This window comes from Musa acuminata, chromosome BXJ1-8, assembly GCF_036884655.1.
Source record: "Musa acuminata AAA Group cultivar baxijiao chromosome BXJ1-8, Cavendish_Baxijiao_AAA, whole genome shotgun sequence".
Lineage (NCBI taxonomy): Eukaryota > Viridiplantae > Streptophyta > Magnoliopsida > Zingiberales > Musaceae > Musa > Musa acuminata.
Window position 1 is genome coordinate 4,368,674 of NC_088334.1, and position 26,503 is coordinate 4,395,176.

General features: G+C 41.9%; 5 protein-coding genes across 8 annotated transcripts; 2 read left to right on the forward strand and 3 right to left on the reverse strand.

The window, feature by feature from the left end:
• Positions 1–120: 120 nt before the first annotated feature.
• LOC135587142 (S-adenosylmethionine synthase) lies at positions 121–2,788 on the reverse strand. The gene is made up of 2 exons (XM_065078182.1): positions 2,498–2,788; positions 121–1,489 (listed from the first exon to the last, which is right to left on the reverse strand). The coding sequence occupies exon 2, from the start codon at positions 1,470–1,472 to the stop codon at positions 291–293; it is 1,182 nt and encodes a 393-aa protein (XP_064934254.1). The 5' UTR covers positions 1,473–1,489; positions 2,498–2,788; the 3' UTR covers positions 121–290.
• Positions 2,789–4,972: 2,184 nt separating this feature from the next.
• Positions 4,973–8,922, reverse strand: LOC103993707 (ATP-citrate synthase alpha chain protein 2). The gene is made up of 11 exons (XM_009413878.3): positions 8,780–8,922; positions 8,317–8,493; positions 7,994–8,236; positions 7,722–7,773; positions 7,189–7,303; positions 7,005–7,086; positions 5,913–6,008; positions 5,672–5,773; positions 5,453–5,569; positions 5,259–5,375; positions 4,973–5,169 (listed from the first exon to the last, which is right to left on the reverse strand). The coding sequence occupies exons 1-11, from the start codon at positions 8,876–8,878 to the stop codon at positions 5,098–5,100; spliced, it is 1,272 nt and encodes a 423-aa protein (XP_009412153.1). The 5' UTR covers positions 8,879–8,922; the 3' UTR covers positions 4,973–5,097.
• A 3,149-nt stretch (positions 8,923–12,071) lies between these two features.
• On the forward strand, positions 12,072–14,185 carry LOC135587143 (polygalacturonase At1g48100-like). Its single transcript, XM_065078184.1, has 6 exons — positions 12,072–12,594; positions 12,679–12,846; positions 12,920–12,964; positions 13,044–13,251; positions 13,334–13,415; positions 13,489–14,185. The coding sequence occupies exons 1-6, from the start codon at positions 12,193–12,195 to the stop codon at positions 13,988–13,990; spliced, it is 1,407 nt and encodes a 468-aa protein (XP_064934256.1). The 5' UTR covers positions 12,072–12,192; the 3' UTR covers positions 13,991–14,185.
• Positions 14,186–14,367: 182 nt separating this feature from the next.
• Positions 14,368–17,454, forward strand: LOC135582100 (uncharacterized). Of its 4 annotated transcripts, none has more exons than XM_065078186.1 (5): positions 14,368–14,515; positions 14,698–14,768; positions 14,852–14,896; positions 16,874–16,971; positions 17,066–17,454. In XM_065078186.1, the coding sequence occupies exons 2-5, from the start codon at positions 14,715–14,717 to the stop codon at positions 17,142–17,144; spliced, it is 276 nt and encodes a 91-aa protein (XP_064934258.1). In that variant the 5' UTR covers positions 14,368–14,515; positions 14,698–14,714; the 3' UTR covers positions 17,145–17,454. The 4 variants fall into 4 exon arrangements, with proteins under 4 accessions (XP_064934258.1, XP_064934259.1, XP_064934260.1 ...); XM_065078187.1 differs by having other exon boundaries at positions 14,389–14,515; positions 14,705–14,768; XM_065078188.1 differs by having other exon boundaries at positions 14,409–14,515; positions 14,684–14,768.
• A 1,068-nt stretch (positions 17,455–18,522) lies between these two features.
• On the reverse strand, positions 18,523–20,751 carry LOC135587144 (GDSL esterase/lipase LIP-4-like). The gene is made up of 5 exons (XM_065078185.1): positions 20,434–20,751; positions 20,154–20,339; positions 19,910–20,070; positions 19,322–19,592; positions 18,523–19,053 (listed from the first exon to the last, which is right to left on the reverse strand). Exons 1-5 carry the CDS (start codon positions 20,696–20,698, stop codon positions 18,821–18,823), a joined length of 1,116 nt encoding a protein of 371 aa, XP_064934257.1. The 5' UTR covers positions 20,699–20,751; the 3' UTR covers positions 18,523–18,820.
• Positions 20,752–26,503: the final 5,752 nt, after the last annotated feature.

The window sequence follows — 26,503 nt, forward strand, 5'->3', positions numbered from 1 at the left end:
GCCAAAGTACGAACTGAAATTGGATTATTTTTCCAAATATAATCCACATTAGATATAAGAAAAATTTTAGGCAAATGAGAAACATTGAACCACTGCACAAGTAGGAATTAACCATAATAGTTGGTGAGAAAGATATGCGAGTTTCCTTCTTTTCTTCTTTGATCAAACCCATGTAGACGACTTTGATACCATTACAACGAAGAAACACAACATAACCAACCAAACAAGCAACGGCTACAAGAGCAACAGCAGCAGCAGCAGCAGCAGCTTTCGGTGCCACCATGACCAATCTAAGCAGCTGGCTTCTCCCACTCGAGGGGCTTGACTACCTCCCAGGTGAAGTCTGGGTCGTCCCTGCCAAAATGTCCATAAGCTGCTGTCTTGAGATACCTGTACCCACCCCTCTTTAGGCCAAGGTTAATGGTGATCAGCCCAGGCCTGAAGTCAAAATTCTCCTTTACAATCTTCAAAATCTCCTTATCGGGGATCTTGCCTGTTCCGTAAGTGTCAACAAACACGGATAGCGGCTCGGGCACCCCGATGGCATAGGAAACCTGGACGATGCAGCGACGAGCAAGCTCACTCGCCACAATGCTCTTAGCTGCCTGCCTGGCGACGTAGGCACCGCTTCGGTCGACCTTTGTAGGATCTTTGCCCGAAAAGGCACCACCTCCGTGTGCTCCCCAGCCACCGTAGGTGTCGATAATGATCTTGCGACCGGTGAGGCCAGCATCACCATGAGGTCCACCGATAACAAAACGACCAGAGGGGTTCAGATGGAAGATGGTCTTTTCATCCAAGTACTGCTCCGGAATAACAGGCTTGATAACATGCTCCTTCAAGTCAGCGGCAATCTCGTCGTTAGTCACGGTCTCATCATGTTGGGTGGAGATGAGGACGGTGTGCACGCGGACAGGAATCATGGCACCATGGTCGTTTCGGTACTCAACAGTAACCTGGGTCTTGCCATCGGGCCTCAACCAGGGACAAGTTCCATTCTTGCGAACCTCAGTGAGGCGAGCACCAAGCTTCGTAGCAAGGACATGGCTGAGGGGCATCAACTCAGGAGTCTCATCGGTCGCGTAGCCAAACATGTGTCCCTGGTCGCCAGCACCAATCTCCTCAGGGCGCTTTGTGAAGTGGCCATGAACACCCTGAGCAATGTCAGGGGACTGCTGCTCGATGTTCACAAGCACCTTGCAGTGGTCGGCATCAAGGCCTACATCCTCGGATGTGAACCCGATATCACGGCAAGTGTCACGGACAATTTTCTCATAATCAATATTGCCCTTGGTGGTGATCTCACCAAAGACCATGACCATGTTGGTCTTGGTGCAGGTCTCGCACGCAACCTTGCTGTCGGGGTCCTGCTCGAGGCAGGCATCAAGCACCGCGTCTGAGATCTGGTCACAGAGCTTGTCAGGGTGACCCTCATTGACAGATTCAGAGGTGAAAAGGAAGGTGTCCTCCATCTTAGTTAGAGCTGAATCTGAACAAATACAAGAGACATCAAGCTAAAATACCAGAACAGCAATGAAGTTATGTCGAGATATAGGCATTGTATAGATACTGTTGCATACATGTCATAGAAAGATATGGATTGTAAACCTTAACGATGCACGAGAACCACAAGAACAGACAAACTAAACATACCACCTACTGTTCACCAGGTGGAACAATGTCTGAGACCAGAAGCATGGAATTATAATCTTGGAAGGTACAGACACATATAAAAATTGGCAAAGAACTAAGTACAGTGATTAAGAAAAACAAAAGGAAGTCTGCCTTAGAACATCTCATCAGGGAGGAACCAGAATTTTCTAATAGAACCAACAGCAAAACTAGTAACACTTTGGATCTTCTACTACGTGAAAAATGAAAATGACTCGACTTAAGGGAGCATCTACACGCGTTTACACCTTCTAACTAGAAGAAGAACAGATTTGAGATTCTAAATCACCAAAGAGATATAGGACAATGAATAAGAATCTATAGTCAGGTTTTAGTTGAACCGCTTATGCCATACCGCCAGGGATACAAGCTTGAATCAATCTACAAGCTAAACATGGAGAGAATTAAACGTGTTTTAAGGAGAATTAAATCTGACACGCCGAGCAGATCCTCAGCTACGCTGCAAAAGTTCACGATCTATAGTCACTCCATCCAGCTCAAAGTAAGGTAACAGAAGATCAACAAAAGGGAACTGGATTTGTTCAAGCTACCACCTTTTCCACCTTAAAACCCATGGATCGAGCAAAACCAGAAACCAACAATAAATTTCGTTCAAGGGTTTAGCCAATTCGAAGCCGACAGAAACATCAACAACTCCAACACGGCGCCGACCATCGAGATCGGCTCGAATCATTCATTCTCGAAACAAGCAAAACAGAGCTGTAACCAGGGAAAAAGACCGGATACTTTGTACCAATATAAGTTGCAGGCAACGCACAAGACGAACGCGGATAAAAAACATCAAACGGAAGAAAAGATTGCTCACCGTAGAGCGAAGCGAGAGAGGAGGAAGAGAGGAGGTCGAAGAACCCTAATCTCCGCCGCCCTCTCGGTGGTTCGAAGAGGTGCAAACCCTTTTCACGCCTTCCAGTGGTTAGAATCCCGAACCCCTTTTATAGGCGCGGAGACCGAACGCAACCGGCACAGGAACGCGTTTCTATGTCGTGACGGGAACGCGTTCGGGAATCCGATCGTGCCGACTCGGATGCGACCGCCCACGGCACCGACGGTGCTGGTGGGCGCTCGGGTCACCGGCTGCAACCGGCGCTTTCACTCGCCTACCTTGCCATCTCTCGGCTCACTACCAACTCGGCTCGACCGTTTGGCTTACCAGCCGGACTCTGTTGCATCTGCAGTAATAGTAGTGCGTATTAGGTGTAGACTTGTCTCACGTGGTTGGCTCGCTATCTCCTCGAGCTGCACCGATGTGGACGGGTGTCAAGACAACGTTTTCTTCTCGTTAACGTGGATGGAAATCAGGGAAGGTGCAGATCATCCGAGACCTGCTTCTTGTCCTCATCCAAGTAGATATTTATTTGCTCTCCAGAACTGAGAACGGGGAGGGTCGTGACCAGAGGCGTGGGTCAGGCCTCGGAGACGCGACTCGCTGAGAGGACACGAGCTCTGAGCCGCCGAAGCGACGTCTGAGCCGGGAAAATTGACTCGGTCGAAGAGGAGTAGGTCGAGTCGGTCCATTTGACGGGACGAGATGATGTCACCTGACACGTGGCAGACGATCTTTGTGGGAAATTTTATTGCCATCGACGCTGATCGTACAATGTTAATGAGAACACTAATTAGCAGTTGTCTACGTGCCCACCCACACCACTAAATAACCAGTCCATGACCAACTTGTGTCGATTTGGCAATCGATGCAAAGAAATTAGAGAGAGAAAGAGAAATTAGTTTAATAACTGAGGAGGCAGTAAGCTTTGATAGTTGAAATCTCTCCCGAGTTGATCAGATTTAATGACATTATTTCATCAAGTACGAGTCTTTCCTAATTTACGATTAATATAAGCTTAATTAGGAATTGCGAATCTTTTGAATGAAACTAGAATCCGATTGGGTATCTATTTTTCTATCTGAAATCTTTGGGAACCAGATAGATTCGATTACCTAAAGATGAAATAAACTGGTGTTTAGTGGCTTCCATGTACATACGCATTCTGCAATCATCCATCAAACATGCCGAATCGTGGGTTCGATGGAGGCCACGACTTGCTCACTTCAACATCAGAGTAAAAAATTAGCCATATTTAGGCCATTAGAATATAATACTGCAAAGGGTGAATTATTGAGTCGTCATCATCATCCGATTACAAAGAAAGAATTGTGTATGTTCGTGTGCCGTCACTGGCCCTTTGTCATGTCAGCGGTGGTTGTGTGCATTGCGTTGTTGCTGGATGACACTGCAAGCACTTCCAAGTAATTGGTTCAGTGACGACGTGCTCACATGAGCTCCAACGTGGCTTAGGCTCTTGTTTGAGCTGTTGCTTGTTGCCATCAGTATCTGTCCTGGGGGATTCGGAGTTCCAACTTCCATCCCAAGAAACATGCGTTTTAACAAATAGATTAAAGGAATGGGGATTACAGCTGGGAGAATCCAGCGTGCGTACAAAATATGTGTGTGTGTGTGCGTGTGACCATAGCACTCTTAATTTTCTATGCAGGTGCACTTGTCTTTGCATATTAATTAGAATTCTGTAAATAAATTATTTATAAACTATAAAAATCGTTATCAAGAGGTTTTTACAAGACTTATGATGACATTTTGCCAAATAAAATCCTTTTGACATTCGAGTGAAAAGATAATATTAATATTATGAAAGAGAGAGAAAACAGGATCATATCGCTACCGTGGTAAATATTATTAAACTATTTTGGCAAGATCTAATTGGTACAAAAAAAAAAGGTTTAAAATAAACAAAGACTCTACCGTACCTTGTGAATTGTTACCTTCCTTAACGCGTGCTGGATTCCAAAATTGATGAAGATTTCTTTCTCCCCCTGCAGCAATGATAGATTCACATGCTCAGTAGCTGTTGTCGGGGAATGTAGTTGAAACTTTAACCAAAGCATGTCTGGGCTGACAGGAACCTGTGTCACATTCAGCACCAAATAATGCTTAATTCCTCCACGATAAAAAGATCGAAAAGGTTCGAGAACCAGGTGCCGTGATCAAGTTTCGTGTCCACCTCATCAAGAATAGAATATGAGCAAGTCTCAACGATCTTCCACTAAGCTTTACGATCTCCTTTTGTTCATCCCAAATAGACTAATGCTATATACTCGATGAAAGCAGTAACAACAGAGGATACAAAAGCTTCCGGGAACGGTTAGCCAAACACCAAAAGTTGTCACCTGAAACTTTTAGGGTTCCACTTGCACACAAACTTACCACCGACGGTATTGATGCATCTCACGAGCCTTCCACTTTCAGACATGGATATCAAAGCAATAAGAAAATTGATGTTTTCTCAAATGCGCATTAACTTATCAAATGTTCGAACCAACACAATCGGCACCTACAAGAAATCAATTATGGTCGAGCTTGATATTGCTTAAAACAAAAACGCGAGTTAGTCATGCAGCAGACATGACACAATCGATAGCTTGCTTGCAAATTCCGGTCATTGTGGCCTCTGGCCCATAAACCTGCAATAGAGTCGAGCATCTTCGGCTAAGCAACAGGCTAAAGTTTATGTAATGTCCAACCCGATAAAAGTGAAATCATTTAGAGTTACCTCGAGAGGAATGCCAAGTTCCTCACCCAGTTTCCTCATTTTGGCCAGGCCAGTTTGATAGTTTGGACCACCTCTTCTAACATAAATGTGCATCCTTGCAGCCTTTAGCTTTGACTCCTGTCGTTAAATATGAAAGAAGCAGATTACATGTTGCAGCAGAACATAAGAAACTGAACTTAATTCGGTGAACTGACCTTCTCTTTCAGGGCCTTGATGATACCATTGAATGTGGCAGCAACATCAGTAAAGTTTGCTATACCCCCTCCAATGAGAAGAGCTCTCTTACGACCATCAGGATCTGCAGTTGCACACTGACAGAAGAAAAGAACCATTTCCAATATCAATGATGGACATGAACATGAGGAAGAGACGTAGATGAACAATGAAAAAATAAAAGATCATCCAATTCATACATCAAGGACGACTCGAGCATACTTAAGGACCTCCTCCTCATTTGGAGCACCACTGTATTCCGCGTAGTTTCCAAGTTCAGATGCATAACCTAAATCTCCAACCTAACAAACAGATCATTTAAATTTGAAGCTATAAGTCTAGCATAGCCAGCAGCTACATAAATACCATGTAGGTTTTATAATGTTTGAAGTGCTGCATAATGTTTTTTTGCAAAATGTTGAGGGATAAAACAGAGCTAACTGTATCAGCATAAATGACACTAGCACCACCACCAGCCACCATTGTCCATATGCGTCCTTTGGGGTTTAAAACAGTGAACTTCAGGGAGGCACTAGTCTGTAACAATGTAGCTTAAGATCATAATCATATTCAAGACAGATCAAAGAAGCAACACAATTAGCACCCTGAGATATAAAATTGACTGTTTGTTAGAACAAACAGATTTGTGGATTTAGAAAGAAGTTAAAATAAAAGGTGATCTATTATTATACTATGCAACATTTAGCATAGTAAAAATTTTGAGGAATCTTTCTAAAGAAATTAGAGTAAGATTTCAAATATAGAGAACAAATGTGGCATGCTGCACTGACCCTGCTAGCTTTCTCTGATAATTATTGCTAGATACCACCAAAATGCCCAAGGCGCTGCTAGAAGGGTTCAGTGAGTAACAACCGCTTGAGATATTGATAACAGCATGCGCATGCAGAAGCATCTCAAAGTAACAAGAAAGCAATTGGATGAAGAAATATATTTTTCATGTCAAAAATGAATAAATAGATATTGCAAAACTACAATGGTCGAAATGTGTTCAAGTTCTAGGTTTTACATCTTAAAGAAGGAAGTCTCTTGAAAAAATCAATTTCTACATGAACTGAACACCTCAAAATGGAAATCTATTGTTTACCAAAATGTTGTTTTTCACACCTTGGATTTAGTTGAAAGCATTGCCTCTTGGACTAAAATGTTCTTTCTTTTAACTTCCAATTATATGATAGAAGGTAAAAGCTATCAGTAGATAAGAAAATTATAGCACCGTGCAGAATATGACTAAAGTCAAATCACATTCAAGGGCCAAAAGTTACTGAATAGCTTGACAAGAGTGTCTTGCCATTACTATTTTTATTAACTAAATGAGAGAAGTTATCCCTGCATCTTGACCAAAACAAAAAGGAGCAGGGATAAGTGTGCCCTATATATGACAAACTGAGTACAAGTATATTCCAATTACAGGGGTATTTGAAATCTCCTTTTTTATTTTGTTACCCTTAACCCTGTACAAATTTATCAGATCAACTAAATAGAAATGAAAAACAGTATGGTCAATGTTGTTACCTTTTCATCAAGTTCATGAACAAATTTTTCTGTGGAGCTCAGGACTCTACCAAAGGGAAGTGGAAATTCTATGCTACCCCACCTACATTGTGTGTCAAATTCAACAGCAAATTAAAAAGAGAAGTGCACATACAAGTCAGAGTCTTTCATAATACAATCTTGAAATCAAACACTGACAACATACTTCTTGAAGTTTTTGAAAGCAGCTGTGTCATCCAGTTCTCCTCGCATATCCAGTGGGTATGGTTCACCATTTACCAAAGTGAATGGGTTCATTTCTATGAAACTGAAATCCAAGTCTGCAGGAGGTGCAGAGAACTTGATTAATTATAGATATCAGGATGCCAAGAACAATAAGAGGGGGTGAATCAAAAATTATATATCTTTTGGCAAAGGTAACAAAGTTTATATATATATATATATATATATATATATAAAGATATTTCCATTACAGCATACTTGATGCTCACACATGAACTCGAACCTAATACCTATTAATTGTGGAATAATGCACTAATCAATCAAATGTCTTAACAGAGACGCAAAGGTAAGAAAATCACAAAAAGAAAAATCTATTCAAATAACTGCTCAACAGGGAAAATTTATTATATACCACAATCCACTTCATTGGCATGTATTACAGATAGTTTTGGAACAAGAACATAGAAATTTCATGCGAACATCTTCAGGCATATTTACTCTAATCTCCTAGCATACCTTGGAACACAGTGAGAACTCCCTTTATGAAGTCCCCTATTTTCCCTCGAACCTGACAGAATTAGTGCAAGAAGGATATTAAAGTATATGTCTTGAACATATGGCTAGCCAGTGGTGCAAATTTCAAGCAGAATTTGTCTTAAAGTGATATCTATTGGCGAAGATCGTACAACTCATGCGTTTGAAATTTGGATGACTGTTGGCATTTGCTGCAAATTCATCAATCCAATCAGATAAAATAATGATTACTTCTTTGAGTCAGTGTAATTCACCTCCAAGGGAAGGGTTACGATCAACGGAGCACATGCCTCGGATGCCATCGACTTCTCCGTGGGAAGGTAAACCGTCTTAACCTTGTCCCAGTTCTCCTCGATTTCAATGCCACCACACTCGGAGAAGCTAATGGTGCAACCAAGCCTCTCGGAAACGATCGAGAGGTAGTACTCTTGATCATGGGGAATGAATGGCTCAATTATGAATGTGGTAATCGGAGCCTTGCACCCTCCCATCTCAACCTTTTAGCAACGAGAATACATTATTGATCCCCTCACGAAGTGGCTCGTTAAACAATGACAAAAGAAAAACCATAGATCACCTCCGTTCCCAGACGTTCCTTCACAAACTGCGCGGCCTGAGCCAGATCCAAGTTGAGAGCCACCAGACCGCTCTTCCCACGCTTCCCAAACAGCATGTCGGGCTTCACGACCAATTTCGTGGACGAAATCCATGGTTCTTTGTTGACTAACTCATTGAAGTCCGTCGATTCTGTCACCTGTTTTAACTCCACAGTCACAAGTAACGAATATCCAACATTTGCTCCAAGGAATCCAATGTAATCTCCAGCGGTACATGACAATCTCGTCAAAAGAAATCGAAATACATAAGCTCAAACCATCATATCGATCCAAACATAATCGACTGCAAAGAAATCCCACGAATCGATCGCCGAAGACAAAACAAACGCGAAGACGGACTATCTGAAAACTCTAACGGCGTGGACATTGAGAGATTGGAAAAGCCAGCGAATGTGGGCGATTGAGATTGGAATAAAAGGGCACCTGCGCGGAGCGGATCTGGAGATCGGTGCCGGCGAGCCGCTTGAGGTGCTCCTTAAGGAGGCGCTTGGAATCGTACTCCCGGATCTTCTTCCTAGCCATCTCCACCTCCTCCAACCCAACAGGAGATAGTTCGACCCCGAAGCAAACGCGCCAACCGGAGCGGCCATATGTATCGATCGATGGGTGTGAACGGACGGTGGGGATCGTTGAAGTTGGTAGGTGGGCGTTATCTTCGAAGGAAGGTGTTAGTTAGCTCAACGGACGGTGATAGACACGCCCACCTAACTCCCTTCGTCAAAGAGGACGGGTCTTGATCGCGGCCGCATAATTACTATTCAGACTCTTATGCGAGCTAAAGCATCCACCGTCAATGTTGTGTTGAGAAAGGAGAAGGGCCGTTGGATTTGCCCCTCGTTTTATTGCTGTGCGTTGCTTAGGGGGGCCCGAGGCCGTTGGGAATGGTGAGGTATTCGATCCTCTCCAATTATGCTTTTAAATAAAAGTATCCAATACAGACGTGGCAGTCAAAGACAGTTTCAAGAGCTCCCGGAGGCCGTCAGATTAGCGTTTGCTGTTTGTTAATTAGAGAGGATCCTGTCTTGGGAGAAGATAGTGTATCCCGCCCGAGGCGCCTCGTTTTCGTGCTGCGTTGCCATTGACAGCCGTTGGATTTGGATACTCCGCTTACATCCACCGTTAAGAGTGAGCAGATCTCCAGGTGGTAAGAGAGCACGTGATGTCGATCCACCACGTGACTCTCAGTGTTCGAGCCCGGGCCACATTGGGCAGAGCTCCTGACGATTTAGTGGATCACTTTGACCAATTTGATCGGGTTGTTCGGCATGGCATAGTGAAACCATTGTTGCAAGAGTAATTACATGTTTGAAAACATATAATCTAATATTATTCTTTTTTATATTTTAACTTCTCATTTGCAATTTAATGCTTGATATCGTATCAGTTCCGATGCCTTATGCCTTTTTACTGAAGGATTTTGTTTTGTATATCGGATCAGTTCCGATGATTTGATCCGATCGTTATATTCAAAAAATTATTTTTATATATTCGAGTTGTTATGAATATTAAATGACACATCCGGATAGATGTATCACTATTTTTTTTTTTCAGTGATAGGAAACATTCTGTCAACTAGACTAGCTCGCTAACTGTTGCCACCGAGGCACCGACGTGGAGGATAAGAGTCGAATCACTCCCCCACTCGACAATAATATATGGGCAATAACAATATGTTAACCCCCATGGACAATCGTACACGGTCTATAGACAGTGGTCCTCGAATGATTGTTCAGGCTTGTTCCCTCTCGATCAGCCTCCGTGGACACCAACCTGTAGGAAGCTATTATGGCTTATTGCCCATGTGGACAAAACGTCAAAAGGAGGGTGTTATGATGGTTATATATGGCCCCCTCGATGGGACAAATATAAAAGTCAACCTCTGACGTTTGCCCAAGGGTCGGAGCTCTCTTAAAAATCCTTCATACTCTACACAATTATAAAAGAGCTAACTTAAGTATTAGAGAAGTTGAGTCGAGAAATTCTCATTGACACTAGTCTCTATGCAGAAACCCGTCAAAGAAATCGAAATCCATCTTGGCCCAACATTAGAACCTCGCAAACCATCTCCGATACATCGAAGCTGCATCAATCAACCCTCGAGGTTGCCATGAAGGTTCCTTAGATGATCTTACGCCTTTGAAAGAAGACATTGATTTATGATTGATCGTACTCTAGCAAGATATTTAATTATTACATAATTAGTTTGCGGTTGAAAGTAAGAATTTGTAAGAAGTATAGTTGTTCATAAGTCTTTTTTTTTTTCTTAAATAATCATAATGTTCTTTCTGTCATAAACTTATCTTTTGGATCTTCACATCACTTAATGGAGTTTGTGTGAATCGCCAAGAACGGTGCCGACTGGACTAGGAAAGAAGAGTCATGGAATCTCTGATGATCTGAGACGTAGGATTGCCGACATCAATCAATCCATGATTCCACATCCCAACCACACTGTTCTTGCGCCCCTCTGCTGTCCTTTTGCCTGTCCGTCATCTCGGGGCCATGTATGACGTGCCTTCACTTGATCTCGTGAACCAAAAGGCACTCTGTGAGATCAGCTTGTGTGAAGCATCATGGACGAGAATTTATTGGGAGGAGCGCGAGTGCCACAAAAGACAGGAAGCAGGAGGAGACGACGCATCCCCCCATTAGATCCGATGAGCAACCTTCAACCATGCATTAGACGCTGCAGCATCATTCAGATCTCTGCAGTGCCCGTGACGCTCCTCGACATGGTCTGCAACCCACCGTCTTCGAAATGCAACTGTTGATAGTGATACACATCGATCATCTATTCGAGCTCGGTTGTACCACAGCAGAAGAAGAAGAAGAAGGAAGGAAGGAAGGAGGAGCAATGGCCTTGTCAGGCGACTGATCATGGTTTACGTATACTTGTTAGGAGTGTTTTGTTTGATGAGGCACGTTAGGGGAGGCTAATTAAGTAGGCTTCAACCACTCTCTCCTCCATGGGGAGTCTTGAGATGCTGCAGCCCGTGAATGCTAACTTCTGTTGTCTCCTGCTACGGCTCTCTCTCTCTCTTCTTTCTCAGCCACAAAAAGCTAAAGTACAAGGCAAAGTCACGAGCTCTCTGCCTACACCACCGCCGGCCTTTCTGCCTTGAATCCTTCTTTTCTTTGTTCTTTCTTTCTTTCTTTGATTTCCTTTCTTCTGTTCCGTTTGTTCAAATGACAGCTCTAACCTTGAGACAAGTGAACGATGTACTTCTGACTAGGTTTGAATTGGTGACCTGCAGCCACTGTTACTTCTCAAGTGTGTGTTGAACTTCTCATCCCTGCAACGATTTCTCTCTCAGCTCCATAAAATTTCTGTTCAGTGGCTGCTAGGAAGAAGAGAAGAAGGGCTACAAAGCTCTAGAATCTTCTCATCATTCTCCACAAATGTTCAGAACAGTTCATAGATCCACCAAGCAGGACCCTTTGCCTATATGTTAAGGCATCGTTCTCATCTCCTTTACTAACACTTGCCGACCTTGGTTTTGTTTGCTTCGTTGGAAGCCAAACAAAGGATCACAGAGAGAGAGAGAGAGAGAGAGAGAGAGAGAGAGAGAGAGAGAGAGAGAATGTGTTTAGATTCATGTGAGGAAAGTAAAAGAGTACCAGACAATGATGCCATGATAAATAAGAGAACACCACATGGCAGTGTCTTATGTGAAGTAGCCTTGGCGTTCATGTGCACCTCCCATCATAAGTAACACACTCCACCTCCAACTGATTCGATCAATGGACGCCAACTGCAATCCTCTTCCCCTTCTTCTTCCTCTCGTTCAGCTCAAACTAAAGTAGCCTTCTCTCTCATCTCCCCTTCTTTCATCTCTATGGCAATTGGTCATCTATCATTGTCCATGTCGATCACAGTCGCAGTTCTTCTTCTAGGCCTTCCGAACTCTGATGGAAGGTCACATTACCACAAGCACAAGAACAGTCACAAGGACCATGGGGGGAACCAGATCTCTGTGCCACCAGAGACCGCCCCTGCCGAACCACCAGGCAGTAGCAACGACGGCAGCGATAATTCGAGCTCAGAACCATGTGTCTTCGACGTGAGATCGTTCGGAGCACTTGGGGACGGATCCAGCGACGACACCCAAGCCTTCCGGGCTGCATGGAAGGCCGCGTGTGCGGCGGAGTCTAGTGTGCTCCTCGTGCCATCGGATGGTGTGTTCATGATCACCTCCACCATTTTCTTGGGCCCATGCAAGCCTGGCTTCGTTCTCCAAGTGAGCTCAGAGGAACTCACCTCGGCCTCTGTCGTTGTTCTTCTTAGATGGGATTGGTTCTTATAGCGGTGCTCTGCTGTGTAGATTGATGGAGTGCTGATGCCCCCAGACGGACCCGACTGCTGGCCGGCATCGGACAGCAAGAAGCAGTGGCTAGTCTTCTATAGAGTCGATGGCATGACTCTGAAGGGAGAAGGCACCATCGAAGGGAACGGCGAGGAATGGTGGAATCTCCCCTGCAAACCTCACCGAGTACGTCGTCCACAATCTATCTTAGTGTATTCAAAGGAAATGAGCTAAATCTGTGGATCTAATTCCATTTCAGGGACCCAAAGGAAGCACATTGCCCGGACCTTGCGACAGCCCTGCGGTAAGCACTCGATTCAGAAACTCGAGACATGTTCTTCTATTCAGCTTGTCTCATCTCATCGTCCTCCCGGTTTCTCCAGTTAATCCGGTTCTTCATGAGCTACAATCTGACCGTGAGAGGCCTGCGCGTCGAGAACAGCCCTCAGTTCCATGTCAAGTTCGACGGCTGCGAAGGGGTACACATCGAGGACCTCTCCATCAGGTCCCCTGCTCTGAGTCCCAACACCGACGGCATCCATATCGAGAACACCAAGTCCGTCGCCATCTACAATTCCGTGATAAGCAATGGTCTCGACTCCACTCGCCCCGTCCCAACCCCGCCCCCTTCTCTTCCAGAAGCACTAATCCTACTGTTTCATGATGCCCGTAGGCGACGACTGCATCTCCATCGGTCCGGGCTGTTCCAACGTCGACATAGCCAATGTTACTTGCGGGCCAAGCCATGGCATCAGGTTCAAAGCTTTCTGCTACCGGAGTAACGCTTATGATTTCGTGATCGCTGAATCTAACGCAGGTGTGTCGCAGCATCGGGAGCCTCGGCGTGCACAATTCCCAGGCATGCGTGTCGAACATTACGGTGAGGAACGCTTGGATTAAGAACTCGGACAATGGGGTGCGGATCAAGACATGGCAGGGGGGGACGGGATCGGTGTCCGGCATCAGCTTCGACAACATCTACATGGAGAACGTGAGGAACTGCATCATCATCGACCAGTACTACTGCCTGACGAAGCAGTGCCTGAACCAGACGTCCGCGGTGTGGGTGACCGACGTCGCCTACGCCAACATCAAGGGGACGTACGACGTGCGGAGCCCGCCGATACACTTCGCCTGCAGCGACGCCGTCGCCTGCACCAACATCACCTTGTCCGACGTGGAGCTCCTGCCCTACGAGGGGGTGCTGGTGGACGACCCATTCTGCTGGAACGCGTACGGGATCATGCAAACGCTCACCATTCCTCCCATGTCCTGCTTGCAGGAGGGGCAGCCACAGTCGCTGCAGGAGAACCCGGTCTTGGGTTGCTGAGAACGCCTTGTTCGAGCTACCATGAGCGATCGAGATGTGATGACAGCTCAGTCAAATTCAATTATTGAATGCTCTTCAGATGTGTTGACCATGTGGCCATGAGTCAATGCTGTGAAGACTCTCTTGTTGCCCACACAATGTTCGAGAATGGAAGAGACAACATACAGTAAAAACTGCATTGCGTTGAACTTATCACGTGTATGTTGTTAAGATGAACTGACATCTTTTGTTTTTGAACCGATATTGTTATCTCCTTTGGTTCATTTGAGTCTAATTCTCAGAATAATCTTCAGAAAATACTCAGGGAATTATATTTAATCAAGCATTTATATTTATATTTATATTTATATTTTATTGGTTCGTGCACGGTTTAGATCATGGGCTATAGCCCATATAACCCATGAAGTAAGACCCGCCCGACTCGACCAACATCAAAACCGCCTTCGCCTCTCTCTCTCGCTCGGTCGCTCGCTCGCTCGCCGCCGCTTCGCGCTTGCTGGCCGACTGCGCACCAAACCATTCAAGGCAAGTCAATCCCGTCTTGTTTTCGCCAAAGCAGATCAAATTTAGGGTTTTACGATCAAATCGTAGTGGTTCAGTTGTACAATGGGTCATTTACGTAGATTAGGGTTTCGCTCGCCTCTTGCTCGGAGTCTGTTTGATTTCAGCCGACTGTCTGTTGATCTCTCTTAGTGTGTGATTGCAAGGCTCCAGAGAAAAGGCGATGCCGTCGATTCAGACTGCACTGCCTCCCGAGCTTGCTGACAACGTGATCAGGGTAATGACACTACCGTACTTCTCGTTTGCACGGTTCGCTACATTCTTCGATTCCTTAAAATTTGTTCTTCTGATTGATTTTAGTTGTATCGAGAATGCCTGCGGAGGGCGAAATATATTGGCCATCAGGTGTGTGTTAACCCTCTCATTGTGTTTTTGTGACCAAGAACTTTGTTACTGTTTTATATGCTTGATTCTGTGTTCCGCTATCTGTCTTTAATCCACCCATTTAGGTAAATCTTGCGCCCTTTCTTTCTTGTCGGATCAGATGCTTATGGCATGCTATAATTTTATAACTACATCAGGTCTTGTAGTGGCAGGATTTTCTGCTATTGTATATGCCTGAATCCCATCTGCATCACCTATACACCTCTCCTATAACAATTTATCTATTTTATGCTTGTGTGGTTGCCTAATGTGTTCTTGATTGTTAAAAAAATTATTAGTTTATTTTCTGTTGGGTTTAACGAAACAATGAAAGCAGTGTAGCATAATTTTTTGGCGTGAAGAGTGCCCTCTTTGTCGATTTTAATTGATTATCTCTTAACTTGAGATACAAAAATTTCGATATTCCAGTGCTTTAGTTAATTTGGGCTACATACATGAAAACAAATCTAAGGAAGTTCTGGGATATTGCTGAAGTATGGAGAGATTAAATGATAATATATTATGAAGATGACACGGGAAGTGGAAATGCAGTTAGAATTTGTGGCTGGATGAGTCATATGGTAAGACTACCCATTTTCAAAGTGCCATGGCATGTTGAACTTTTTTGGTTATTAAGGTCTACTTGTACTGCCTAGTGATATTGATCTTTTTATTCGCTTAAGATAGAAAATTGCCAACTAACATCTCCACTTAGCTAGCGTAAGTTTAGTGCATCTTGATATGGTAAGAGGGAGTGTCACTATGGATGACAGCATCCTGGGCCACACTTACAGGAAAAGTTATGTTGTTGGTTCATGGGAAGCTTGGACTTGGACACAACATGATGCAACCCAGCGGACACATCGAGTTTAGGAAATGACACAGCATTAACAGAGCATGAATATAGTGCTTATATATGCATACATATATGTATTATTAGTTCACAAGGCTGTAGGACAGTTATCTAGCATGGCCATTGTGAGTTCTGATATATGTCCAACATGGTCACGCCTTTAGATTTGTCACATCTATTCTTCCTAGATTGGTTTATTTCACCACTTCCCAGGTACTATGTGTTTTGAGTCAAGGAGACCTGCTATAATAGGTTTTATTATGGTGCTTCACATTAATGATCTCATGTTTGGTTATAGTGCTTTGCACTCTGCATTGAGAGATATGTGTCTGGCATGTCCATTAGGTGTTCTGATATGTGTTGCACACCTTTAGATTTGCAGCGTCTGTGATTTTAGGTGGTTTTTTCCATCACTTTCTAGATCCTAAATACTCTGAAGTCAAGAAGCAAGTCCTAGTGTCTAGTATTAAGTATGTTTGATACTAATCATCATAATCTGATTGATAATACAACTGATGTCAACTTGATATGCTTAAAATTGCATGGCCCCAAAATACTTAATCCAAGTAAATGATTTTACATTCAAAGTGGAATTTATCAAGATGTCACAACTTCTTCCCAATTTAAGGCTTGTCATGTTCATCAAGATGCATGCCAATACATAGCTCAAAATCATACTGTAGTATGTGAGGTCAACCTTGTTGCGGCTCTATGTTATGTTATGAGTAGTCTTTTCCTAGTTGACCCATCATCATATCTAATATTGAGTTTTGCTTTGATATAAATTATTGCACAGACATCACCTATCATGATCCAATCTGATGGTAATTGACCTGTCAACTTGATAGGTGTAAACCACATGACGGAAAATGTTATGCCAAGTGGATGAGTTAGACTGATCTAGCTCTATGTACAATCATGCCTTATTTCCAATCCCATTTCCATCATGGGACTATCAGGGTGTCAAATTATTAGTGCATTTCGTTTGAAAGGCCTTCCGTAAATGTTGTGTATATGCTGATCCTCAGATTATTTGAAGTTTTTGATGTTGTTGTACCGAAGTTAGCTATATCGAGGGTTTCAGATTACCTGATGCTTTCTTGCAGCAACACAACACTAAGCTTGTTGTTGGAATGGTGAGGCAGCAATTTAGGAAACACATGCACGAAACTGATCCTGAAAAAATACAGAAGCTGAAGGATGAGTAAGCTAGCTACACGAGCTTTTGGCTGTTCTTCTCTTTTATGTTCAGGACTTTGATTCATCACTTAACATTGTGAATGACAATAACTTCGCAGCGCTGCTAGGGGCCTCATCAATCACATGCTCTATGAGGCAGAAAAGATGACAGGTCATAAGTTCGCTGGTTCCAAATGATTTCCCTGATAATATATGTAATAAATCAGTGACCAATTTTGAACTAGCTGCGCTGTCTTATTGGCCTCATGCTGTCTTGTTCAATTAGTTTGCTGTAAAAGCACGTTTGGTGCTTAGTCCTTGTATCTCTGATTTTTGGGAGGGTTATTTTTTCAAACAGTGTTGGTGCCACTGGAAATTTGAAGTAATTCCTGTGACCCTATGTTTTTGATCCCCCATACATCAGATATACCTTTAAGAACATCTTAATCTTTTTCTTTGAATCAATTTATAATCTGAGACTCCAATGTCTGGTCTGTCATTCATTGCACTTTCAGTCCCATTTCTTTGTGCATACAACATCAAGTTGGGTGTATCCATAGAAAGAGGAATAATTACTCAAGATGATATAGATATGTGCTAAGGATACTTAAAGTGATGTTACACAAATGTTATTGATGTGAGGAGATTAAAGATCTATGAAGATTTTACTAGAAACTATTAAGTAAAGAATACAGATCTAAATAACTTAGTTTGACGAAGAATATTATTTTGCATCTGCTGAATGATGGTAAAAGATGTATAGTTGATCCCAAATGGTTGGGGCACTGCTGGCTTGTTGGTGTTGTTATTGTTATATCCAAAAGTTCTTGCCGTCAGTTAGTGATTGCATAATGCACTTACTCTTTTGGATAACAACTTTTTAACCTGTTTGCAAACACTACTAGTAGGAGGTAAATACACGACAGATGCATTTGCCGTTGGTTCTGCAGCAACACCTTTGACATATCTTTCCTGTTTCACTCCATCTTCAGGGACATGTTGGAAGGAAGAATGAGGAGCAACTTTTGCTTTCCAAAGGAATTTGAAATCAGTAAGACTTCATGTCCCTTTCTTTTACCTGATACTTTGTCCTTTGTTCATTGGCTTCTGGCAGTAGATTTCGGTGTCTGGTTCTTTTGGCAACGTGAGTTCGATAAGTTACATTCTTTTATGATTTCATCACACTAGTACGTGGTTCTAAGGATGTGATTTGTAAGGAGACTTGGGGAACAAATGAACAACATAAGTTCACAACAGGATAATCTTAGAGCAAAGAACTATCAAGAAAAATACAAGAGAAACAGAGTATAAAACCAGAAGAATACAAATTCAGTATTATCTTATATAGATAGGATCAGTGCATCATCATGTGTCTCCAAGAACAAATCGAGTGGATTTCCTATTCTTCCAGCTTTTTGTTAAAACTGCAGCAAACCTCATAAGGCGATGCATGATGATTTAGTACTCCCAGGAATTGATGGTGCAGATGGGAAGAAAAAGGTGATCCTTGACTGTTTACAGACAATTAAATAGTGGAAAATTGTGATGCACAGGATTTGAAATGCACCATTAAGTATACGTTTCAAGACGAACCATGTAATGTTTGAAACAATAGTGAGTGCATGTCATTCATTAAAGATACAGTTTTTGTGCCAGATGAGCAACCAAAAATGGTTCTTTTTGACGATAAACAATGAGAGTGAACTACAACCTCAACTCTCTAGACAGCAAAGATGCAAGGAAATGTCATCTATTTTGATTTGGTTTCTTTCCCTCGAGGAATGTAGGCTATAGTAATTGTTGTTCCTGGCAACATAAATTTGAACTACTAGCGATCCACTCAAGCTTAACAAGTAAATCTAAAGCATACAAAATCAAGCAGTGCAGAAGTAATCAAAGGCAAGATTGGGTTTTGAATACTTCGTTGTGAGTATTTTGGAAGCCACTATGGCATTGGCAGCCTCTGTGTAATGAACTCCATCCCAACTAATATACTTGGAACCAAGAGGGCAAACTTGGGAGCCGAAAGAACCACACTCCATTGTCTGATTGAAGTTGTATGGAGGTCCACCATAGCCGCAACATGCCATCAATGCAGTCTCAAACCCTGCAAAAGAGAGGCAATGCATAGTTGCAGAATTTGTCAATAAGAGCAATTTATACTGTCATATCAAGATTAACATGGTAAGATCATCTGTTCTTGTATACCATCAAGTGCATCAAAAGATGGATAAGCTTTAGAATTTACAAGAAAAATTCCAATTTACTTCCTCTCATGTTATCATCTTTAATATTCGTCTCTTATCTTCCAATTCTCATATTTGATACTGTTGAAATTTTGAAAGAAATATGAACTATGACGATAGATCACTTACCGTATTTGGTGAAATTAGCAATGAGGTCATATTTGATAGAATAGATATCGGTATAAACAATGGTGGCATTCTTCAACTTTGAATTCAGTTCATCACAAAGTGCACTCAATTGGGCATTGAATTCCTTGGCAGCATTGTTGAAGGGAATCAGACATCCATATGGATCAAGACGGCTGTCATTTTTGCGTGGCAGAGCAAGCTTTTGAGGTAAACATCCTAAGGGGCCAGTGTTGTGTACCCAAAAGTTTTTTCCTCCATTATCATACAAATTCTGCATTCAAGAACATGAAGATTGCACTGTCTCAATGGACATGAGGAAACATAGCTGTCATTACCCACATGAGTAGATCCACAAGAACAGACTATGGACATGAAATGTAGCATCAACCAAACATTTTTGTTGAAATCTATGTTCAGGAACTGGCAAAGATAAAGGTGAACATAAGTCAATGCACTTGACATGGACATGAACAATTCCTTTATGAAAATTAGTGCATCTTAGGAATTGTTGTTGAGAAACTAGTGCAGCACATACCACAAAGAATCAGATTTATAGTGCTTCAAAGATTTGCGATACCCAAGACTTGCCTTGATAGCTTTCTTTATCTCATGGATGACGGATGGAATTTTGCGGATAACCTTAGCGTAGGTTAAATTTGCAGAGAAGGCTGCTGCCAGATCGTTCTGCCCTATGTCGATAGCATACAACGCATTCTGGAATCCCTCTGCATCAGTGAGGCCCTTTGCACCTGTGACATTCACCGATGGCTAATGAGTACACGCATCGTCACACAGTTGGATCACGAACGCAGGTTGACGAACAAGATGAAACCTTGAGCGACGAGCTCCAAAGATCGCAACTTGAAACGGAGGAACTGCTGCACTTGGACGGCCAAGGAGAAGGGCACATTGGGTGGCCGCGTACAGGAGCCGATCACCGCAAAGTTGGCTCCGTTCCTGAAGTCCGACCCCAGCGATTCCATGTACGGGCTCAGATAGCTGGAGTGCAAGCTCTCGCCTGGCAACGCGCACCGATTCGATTCATTCACCTTGCTCGTTGATTGAGCCGAAAAGGTAGCGGAAGACGGCAGAGGGAGGTGGGGGTCACTCACACAGGAAATCGATGACGAGGCGACCGTCGCAGAGGCGGCCGGAGGGGCGGTGGAAGAAGGCGCGACCCTCCTGCTGCGCGAGGAGTAAGCCGAGGCCGGCGGCGAGGCCCCCAGTGTCGGAGTTGGAGTCGCCGAAGTTGAAGATTACGGGGCGCCTGCGCAGGCGCGTTTCGTGGGCAGTCTCCATCGGCAATGCCGGCAGCAGCAGCAACAGTGTTAGCGGCAAAAGGCCGGTAAGAGGAGGTCGACCCGCGGCACCGCCCATCCCCGCTCCGACTCCTCCTCGGTCGCTGCTGCGAGCTTCGCTGTATCGGGATTCGCCAGTGTCTTATATCGCGTAGTACTCAGATTGGATAAGATCAAGGACACCGATACGGTGCAGTTTTGTCGGCGTGCTCAGCCCTCTCGCTGGACGCAACCGTGTGGGGTTTGATTGTTTCACGGGTGACAGAGAGTCTGTAATCAAATCTAATTAATTTTTCTTTCCATACTTGTCATTATAATTTAAAAATATTAATTTTTTTCCTTATTTACCATTATAATTTAGGAACTAATTATAAATATTCCAAATAAAATAAAATTATATTTGTTAATATGTTAAATAAATATAATATTAAATAAATATTAAATTAAAAGAATTTTCCTTCAAAAGAGAGCTCATCTTCAAGCCTTCCACACCAAGAGAGATAGATTTCCTTATCTTTCTTCAAAAATAAAAATTTTATTTTAATTCTTTTAAATTAAAAAAATTATTTATATTTTTTTTAATTTTAAATATTAAAAATTTTATCAGAGTAAAATATGTTATCTGAAGTTTTAAATATATTCTTTAATCCCTTTTAAGATTTTAAATTTTATTATTTGATTAGATTATGTTAAAATTATTCATATCATCGTATAATATTTGATTTTTATATTTAAATTAAAAAAATATTATTTTTATTATATTATATTTTTAAATATATTTATTATTATATTATTATAATTTATTTTTTAATTTATTTTTTATTTTTTAAATATATTATTATTAACGAATATATGTTGTCATAATTCAAAATTAATGAGATTGGATAACATTTGAGTTGAAATAGCTCATAAGCTAGGAGGCTCAGCTGACAAACCAAGCACATCCCATTGGTCAAGCCGTAGTTCGTAGGCTAACTTAGCCCAACTCAACATGGGTAATCATGTGTGACACACATGACTAGGATATGAGCTGACTCAACCTAGTGTGGTGCATGCATAGTCATGTACAATGCATATGACCAGTATATATATTAGCCCAATCGAGTATATTCAAAGTTTATTTAACCTAAATTGAACATAATATAGTTTAAATTGTACCAGTGGTTTCATACCAGTTGAATGAGGATTAGAGATTGGTTTCGCTAGGTTCTAGTTAAATCAAGTTCAATTAGACTGATTAAATTATGGTTTGAGTCATTTGAGGGCTAATTGGTATTATTTAACATTAATAATATTTGAAAGAAATATTTTAATGTGTTATTTTATCTCGATATAAACATAACCAATATGAGATATGTTATTTTCTTACCGAGGGAAGGTAGGGCGATTCCCTTTGAGGATTAGCAGGCTGTCAAATATGGCGGCTAGACAGTTCCTACATTCGCTATTGAGAAGAAAATGTTCATACTTTGGCGGGTAAGGGATACCACTCCATCCGTTATTGGAAGTGTAATATGGGTTTGTCTCCATTCGTTGTTGGGAGAACACAAACTCATCTCGTAGGATAAAGCCTCTTCATCTATTGTTAGGGGAGGCTCATTCAAGTATTCGATATATACCTATGGGATGATTGATTTTTAATCAAGTATTCATTTTCAATTAACTTATAAGGGTTCCAACTTAGCGTAATTTTTTTTTTTTTAATTTTCAAAGTAGCTTCCCACTAGCAGTAGATCGAATTATAATAAAGAGTATGCTTTCCTTTATCACTAGGTAGAGCCACTTGGATGTTTCTTAGAGTTAACATCACTATATTATTCAATAAATATTTTTAATAAATGAAGTATAATAAATGTTTACGAGTTGTGAACAAAGTGATATTTATTTATTTAACTCTGGTTGTACCTGTGAAAAGGTATTATAATATTAAAAAAAAAAAAGGATATGACATCTTTTTATGGTATCAGAGTATTATCTAAGGTTTGTAGGTATTTGAGTCACTTGATTGATTTTGACTAATGATTGTCGTCGATCTATTATAGGAGTAATAAAGTCAATTCAAGAGAACATTGTTGTTGTCGCTCTAGGTGCTCGTGGTCGCAATACTATTGACATACACATTTGGAGAGGTATTCGAGTAAACCGAAACTTGAAAGTTCCATGCATCATAGAGTAATTTCAGTCCTCACATACACTTGTCACTAATTATGTGCCAGCGTTTTCGATACCGTAGAATGCACCTCATGCCCCAACACTTGTTAACACTTCGAATAATATGCATGGAGTCCTCAATGCTATTAGAGGTTATTTTAAGCATCAAGAGGAGTGAGATGGAGCTCCACAGGGTGGAAATCATGTTTTCTTAATGGAGTAGAAATTCTTGAGCATAAAAGTATTATAAATTCTCTTGAAAAGTGTTGAGTCTCTTTCTCATTGAGTTTAGATATTATACTAAGTTGGTGTGAGGTCATTTGTAAAAGACCTCAAGGGTAGTTTATCTTTGCATGTTGAAAATGTGCAAAATGACCTTAAGGTAAGAGGAATCGGGAGTAGACGTAGGTCAAGACGATTGAACCATTATAAATTGATTTACATCCTCTTCTTACTTTCCTTATTATTACTTACTTACTACCCTTACTCATATTTTTAGTTAAACAAATTTCGATATGAGTTTTATCAATCAAAAATTTCAAATCGAAACTTTATTTCGAAAGCATTAATTCACCCCCCTCTTATTGTCTTTACTATCTTAATAATAGTGACTTGAGAGAAGTTTTAGGATGCATTCTATAAGTAGTTTTTTTTTATTCAATTCATTTTGAAAAAAAATAAGAGTTCTTTAGTATATACCAAGGAAGTAGGCCTGTGATGGAATAAGATCATTATTTCACTAAGTTGGCTTAGTTCTCTCCACATATTATGTTTAATAAAAATCAAAAGGCTTGTCACTTTGAGAGGGGATTTCGTCGATCAATTAGAAAGTCCGTTGCTTTATTAATTTTACTAATAAATGTTTGAAGTGCTAAATTGAGCTCCAATGGTAAAGAAATTGGATAATGAATTACAATAAGCAAAAGATCAAAAGTGATATTTTGGTGCTTCACTATTGCGTATGGGAGATTACATTCTGGACCCTAAAAAAAAAAGAATAGATAGTTAAGGCATCAATAAGTAGGAGCTCCTAGTAACTAAGTTCTCATTAGATGCTATTTATGTAAAAAGATTGATCATATTTCTATCTCATGCCTCATGGGACAACATGTATGCTTTTCTTATCAACAACCAAGGCACATGTCAAAGGACTATTTACAAAAGCAATATCAACGTCGAGCTCTACATCAAATATCTGAATAGTAATCGACAAGACTTAGAGAGGGAGGTCAAGCGGGGGTCTATACATTGATCTATCAAGATGCTGAAGCCTCAGGATCTATCATTAAGGGTATAATCATACTCTATGGTATGGCTAATTCTGTACTTATATATTTTGGTTCTACGTATTATTTTATATCACTTTACTTTGCTATGAGACTACGCAAGAATCTTAAGATAATGAGTGACACATTAATGGTAGCAACATTATATCACGGATTTAGTTGGTTTTGCTTAAGTCGTGCGGCATTGCATGTCCGTCCGCAAAGGTCAGCTTCCCCAAAGCCTCCCATGGTCCCTTTGGACTCACAAAAGAGAAAATAGGTTAGAAAAAATGCCTCACTCGAGATCCACAAGCAAACATTTTCGAAAACACTTTATAGACAATGCAAATTACAAACAGACTTTATAAGCTCTGAACAGTTGCACGACAAAGGGTCAAAATAGTCCATTATAAACCAAAAATCTCTCATAAGTGTCCATATGACACAACCTTTATTTACAAGCCTAAAGCGGCCACCAACCCAACTAAAATGAGACTATTAAGTCTTCGACTATCCCTCTACATGCTGTGCAAAACATGAACATACCAAAAGACACGGACATACATAAGCATTACATCAAACATCCTGTTTAGAAGTTTGTCCGTGACATTCTCCCCCACTTATTCCTTCAACGTTCTCGTCGAAGCCTTTGCCAACACTACAACTCCTCACCTTTGCTGATTTTTCAATCTTTTGCTCTAGCTGCAATGCGTCTCTTGGCTCCCAACTGCTCTCCGCTGTTGTTTTTGAGTAGTCGAACCTTTGATCCGCCATGCTGCTTTAACTCGCCAATGACTTTGACTCTAGTGTGGGGTTGGCTGAGTTGTGTTGATCCCTATTGGTTCTTGCGGATCCTCCAGATGAAGGAAAAGATCATCTTTACTATGCGCCAGTCTCTCAAATGCCTCATGCTACTTAAACTAGGTGGATGCTTGTTGGAGCTTTAACGAGCATCACCTCGTAAACTTTTGAAGTTTTGGGTCATTCCTCCATAAAATTTGCCCATTGACTCTTCTTTCACTTAGTTGTCACTTACAAGTAGATTCGCATTACTTCCGCTTTCGATTGACATTTCGTTGGGAAATGAAGCGGATAATCTACTCTCAATAGCACTGATCACCGTTGGTGAGAATTTGACAACTATTTTATTATCTTCGAAGGGTCTTTGAACCTGTGCAGAGCTCCTATGCTAGATAGATAAGAGAATTAGGGTACTCGGTTTCGCCCATTAACTTAAGAGTTGAGAAGGCAAAGGTTACTTGACTTCGCCCGCCTTCTCGAGGTTGTATTCCATGCATCGAGCTGGTTACTGGCCTTTGCCTGCTCTTTGCTCACACTTCTGAAGCACTTGAAGTGTTTACACTCCTTGTGTTGAGTTAGTTACTATGATTCACCTTCTCAATGCCATCAAACTTCTGGAATACAGAAAGTTTTCACCCCAATTTGGAGTAAGCCTCTAGTAGTTTTAGACGCCTCTGGGATTGTACCGTCTTCTTCATCAACCCGGTTGCCTACTCTACTGAGTAGCAAAGGTACAACACCATGTACTGCCTGCTTCGTTCCTTGGTCGTGCACTCTTGCATGACCTGAAGTCCTTCATTTTCGGCTATCTTGATGAGAAGCTCGTTGACACCGGTCTTACGAAGTTCTTTGGCCTCTACCCTTCAGCCTTGTCTCGATACTTGGAGTTTCCTCTGCATGCTCCGCCTCCTAGCCCCTTTCATGACTAAGTGCTCTCCCTCTATGAGAGCAAGGGATCAATGACTTTCGCGGAAGTCCCGCCTCTACGATACCATAGCGCTGCCATGCCCATGGCCCTACTATCCATCGCCTCGCATCTGTATCTCTTTTCTTCACAATCAGTAGATATATCTCTGTGGTACTCCTTCGAGTCCACCTCCATTCTAACTTATGCTTGATTTTGGTTAGCTAAGTCTCTTTGGACTCGTCGTCGCTTCCTCACCTTTTTCGACCCCCTGCTTCAACACCTCTGTGTTCTTCAAGCAGCTCCCTTTGGTTGATGGAAAGACAGACTACAACTCTCATGCATGGCCTCTGCTATCACGTTATAAGATTTGCACCGATTCTGTTCTCCTTATCTCTCTTGGTAGCAACGTTCGCTTACTCGACCTTGTCCTCTAACTTGTCGGGCTTTCTTAAGTGAATATGGGTTCTGGAGCAGTCCAACTCTCCAGCTGCTTCGATCATACCTCTACATGATCAAGTCCCTCCCATGGGACTCATTGGTACTTGCATTCGAAATTTTCCCTTGGTGGAACACAGCTCCCATATGCTGATGACCAAGGCTTTCATCCGATGCAAAATTCGATGCACGCACGGAAGACCTACCTTTACGGTACCATGGCCTTCACTCCTTGAATCCATAGCCCTTCTTGCCATCGTGTTGTTCACCGAAGTAGAGCTTCTAGTAGCTCCCGATCATACCTCCATATGATCTAGTCCCTCAC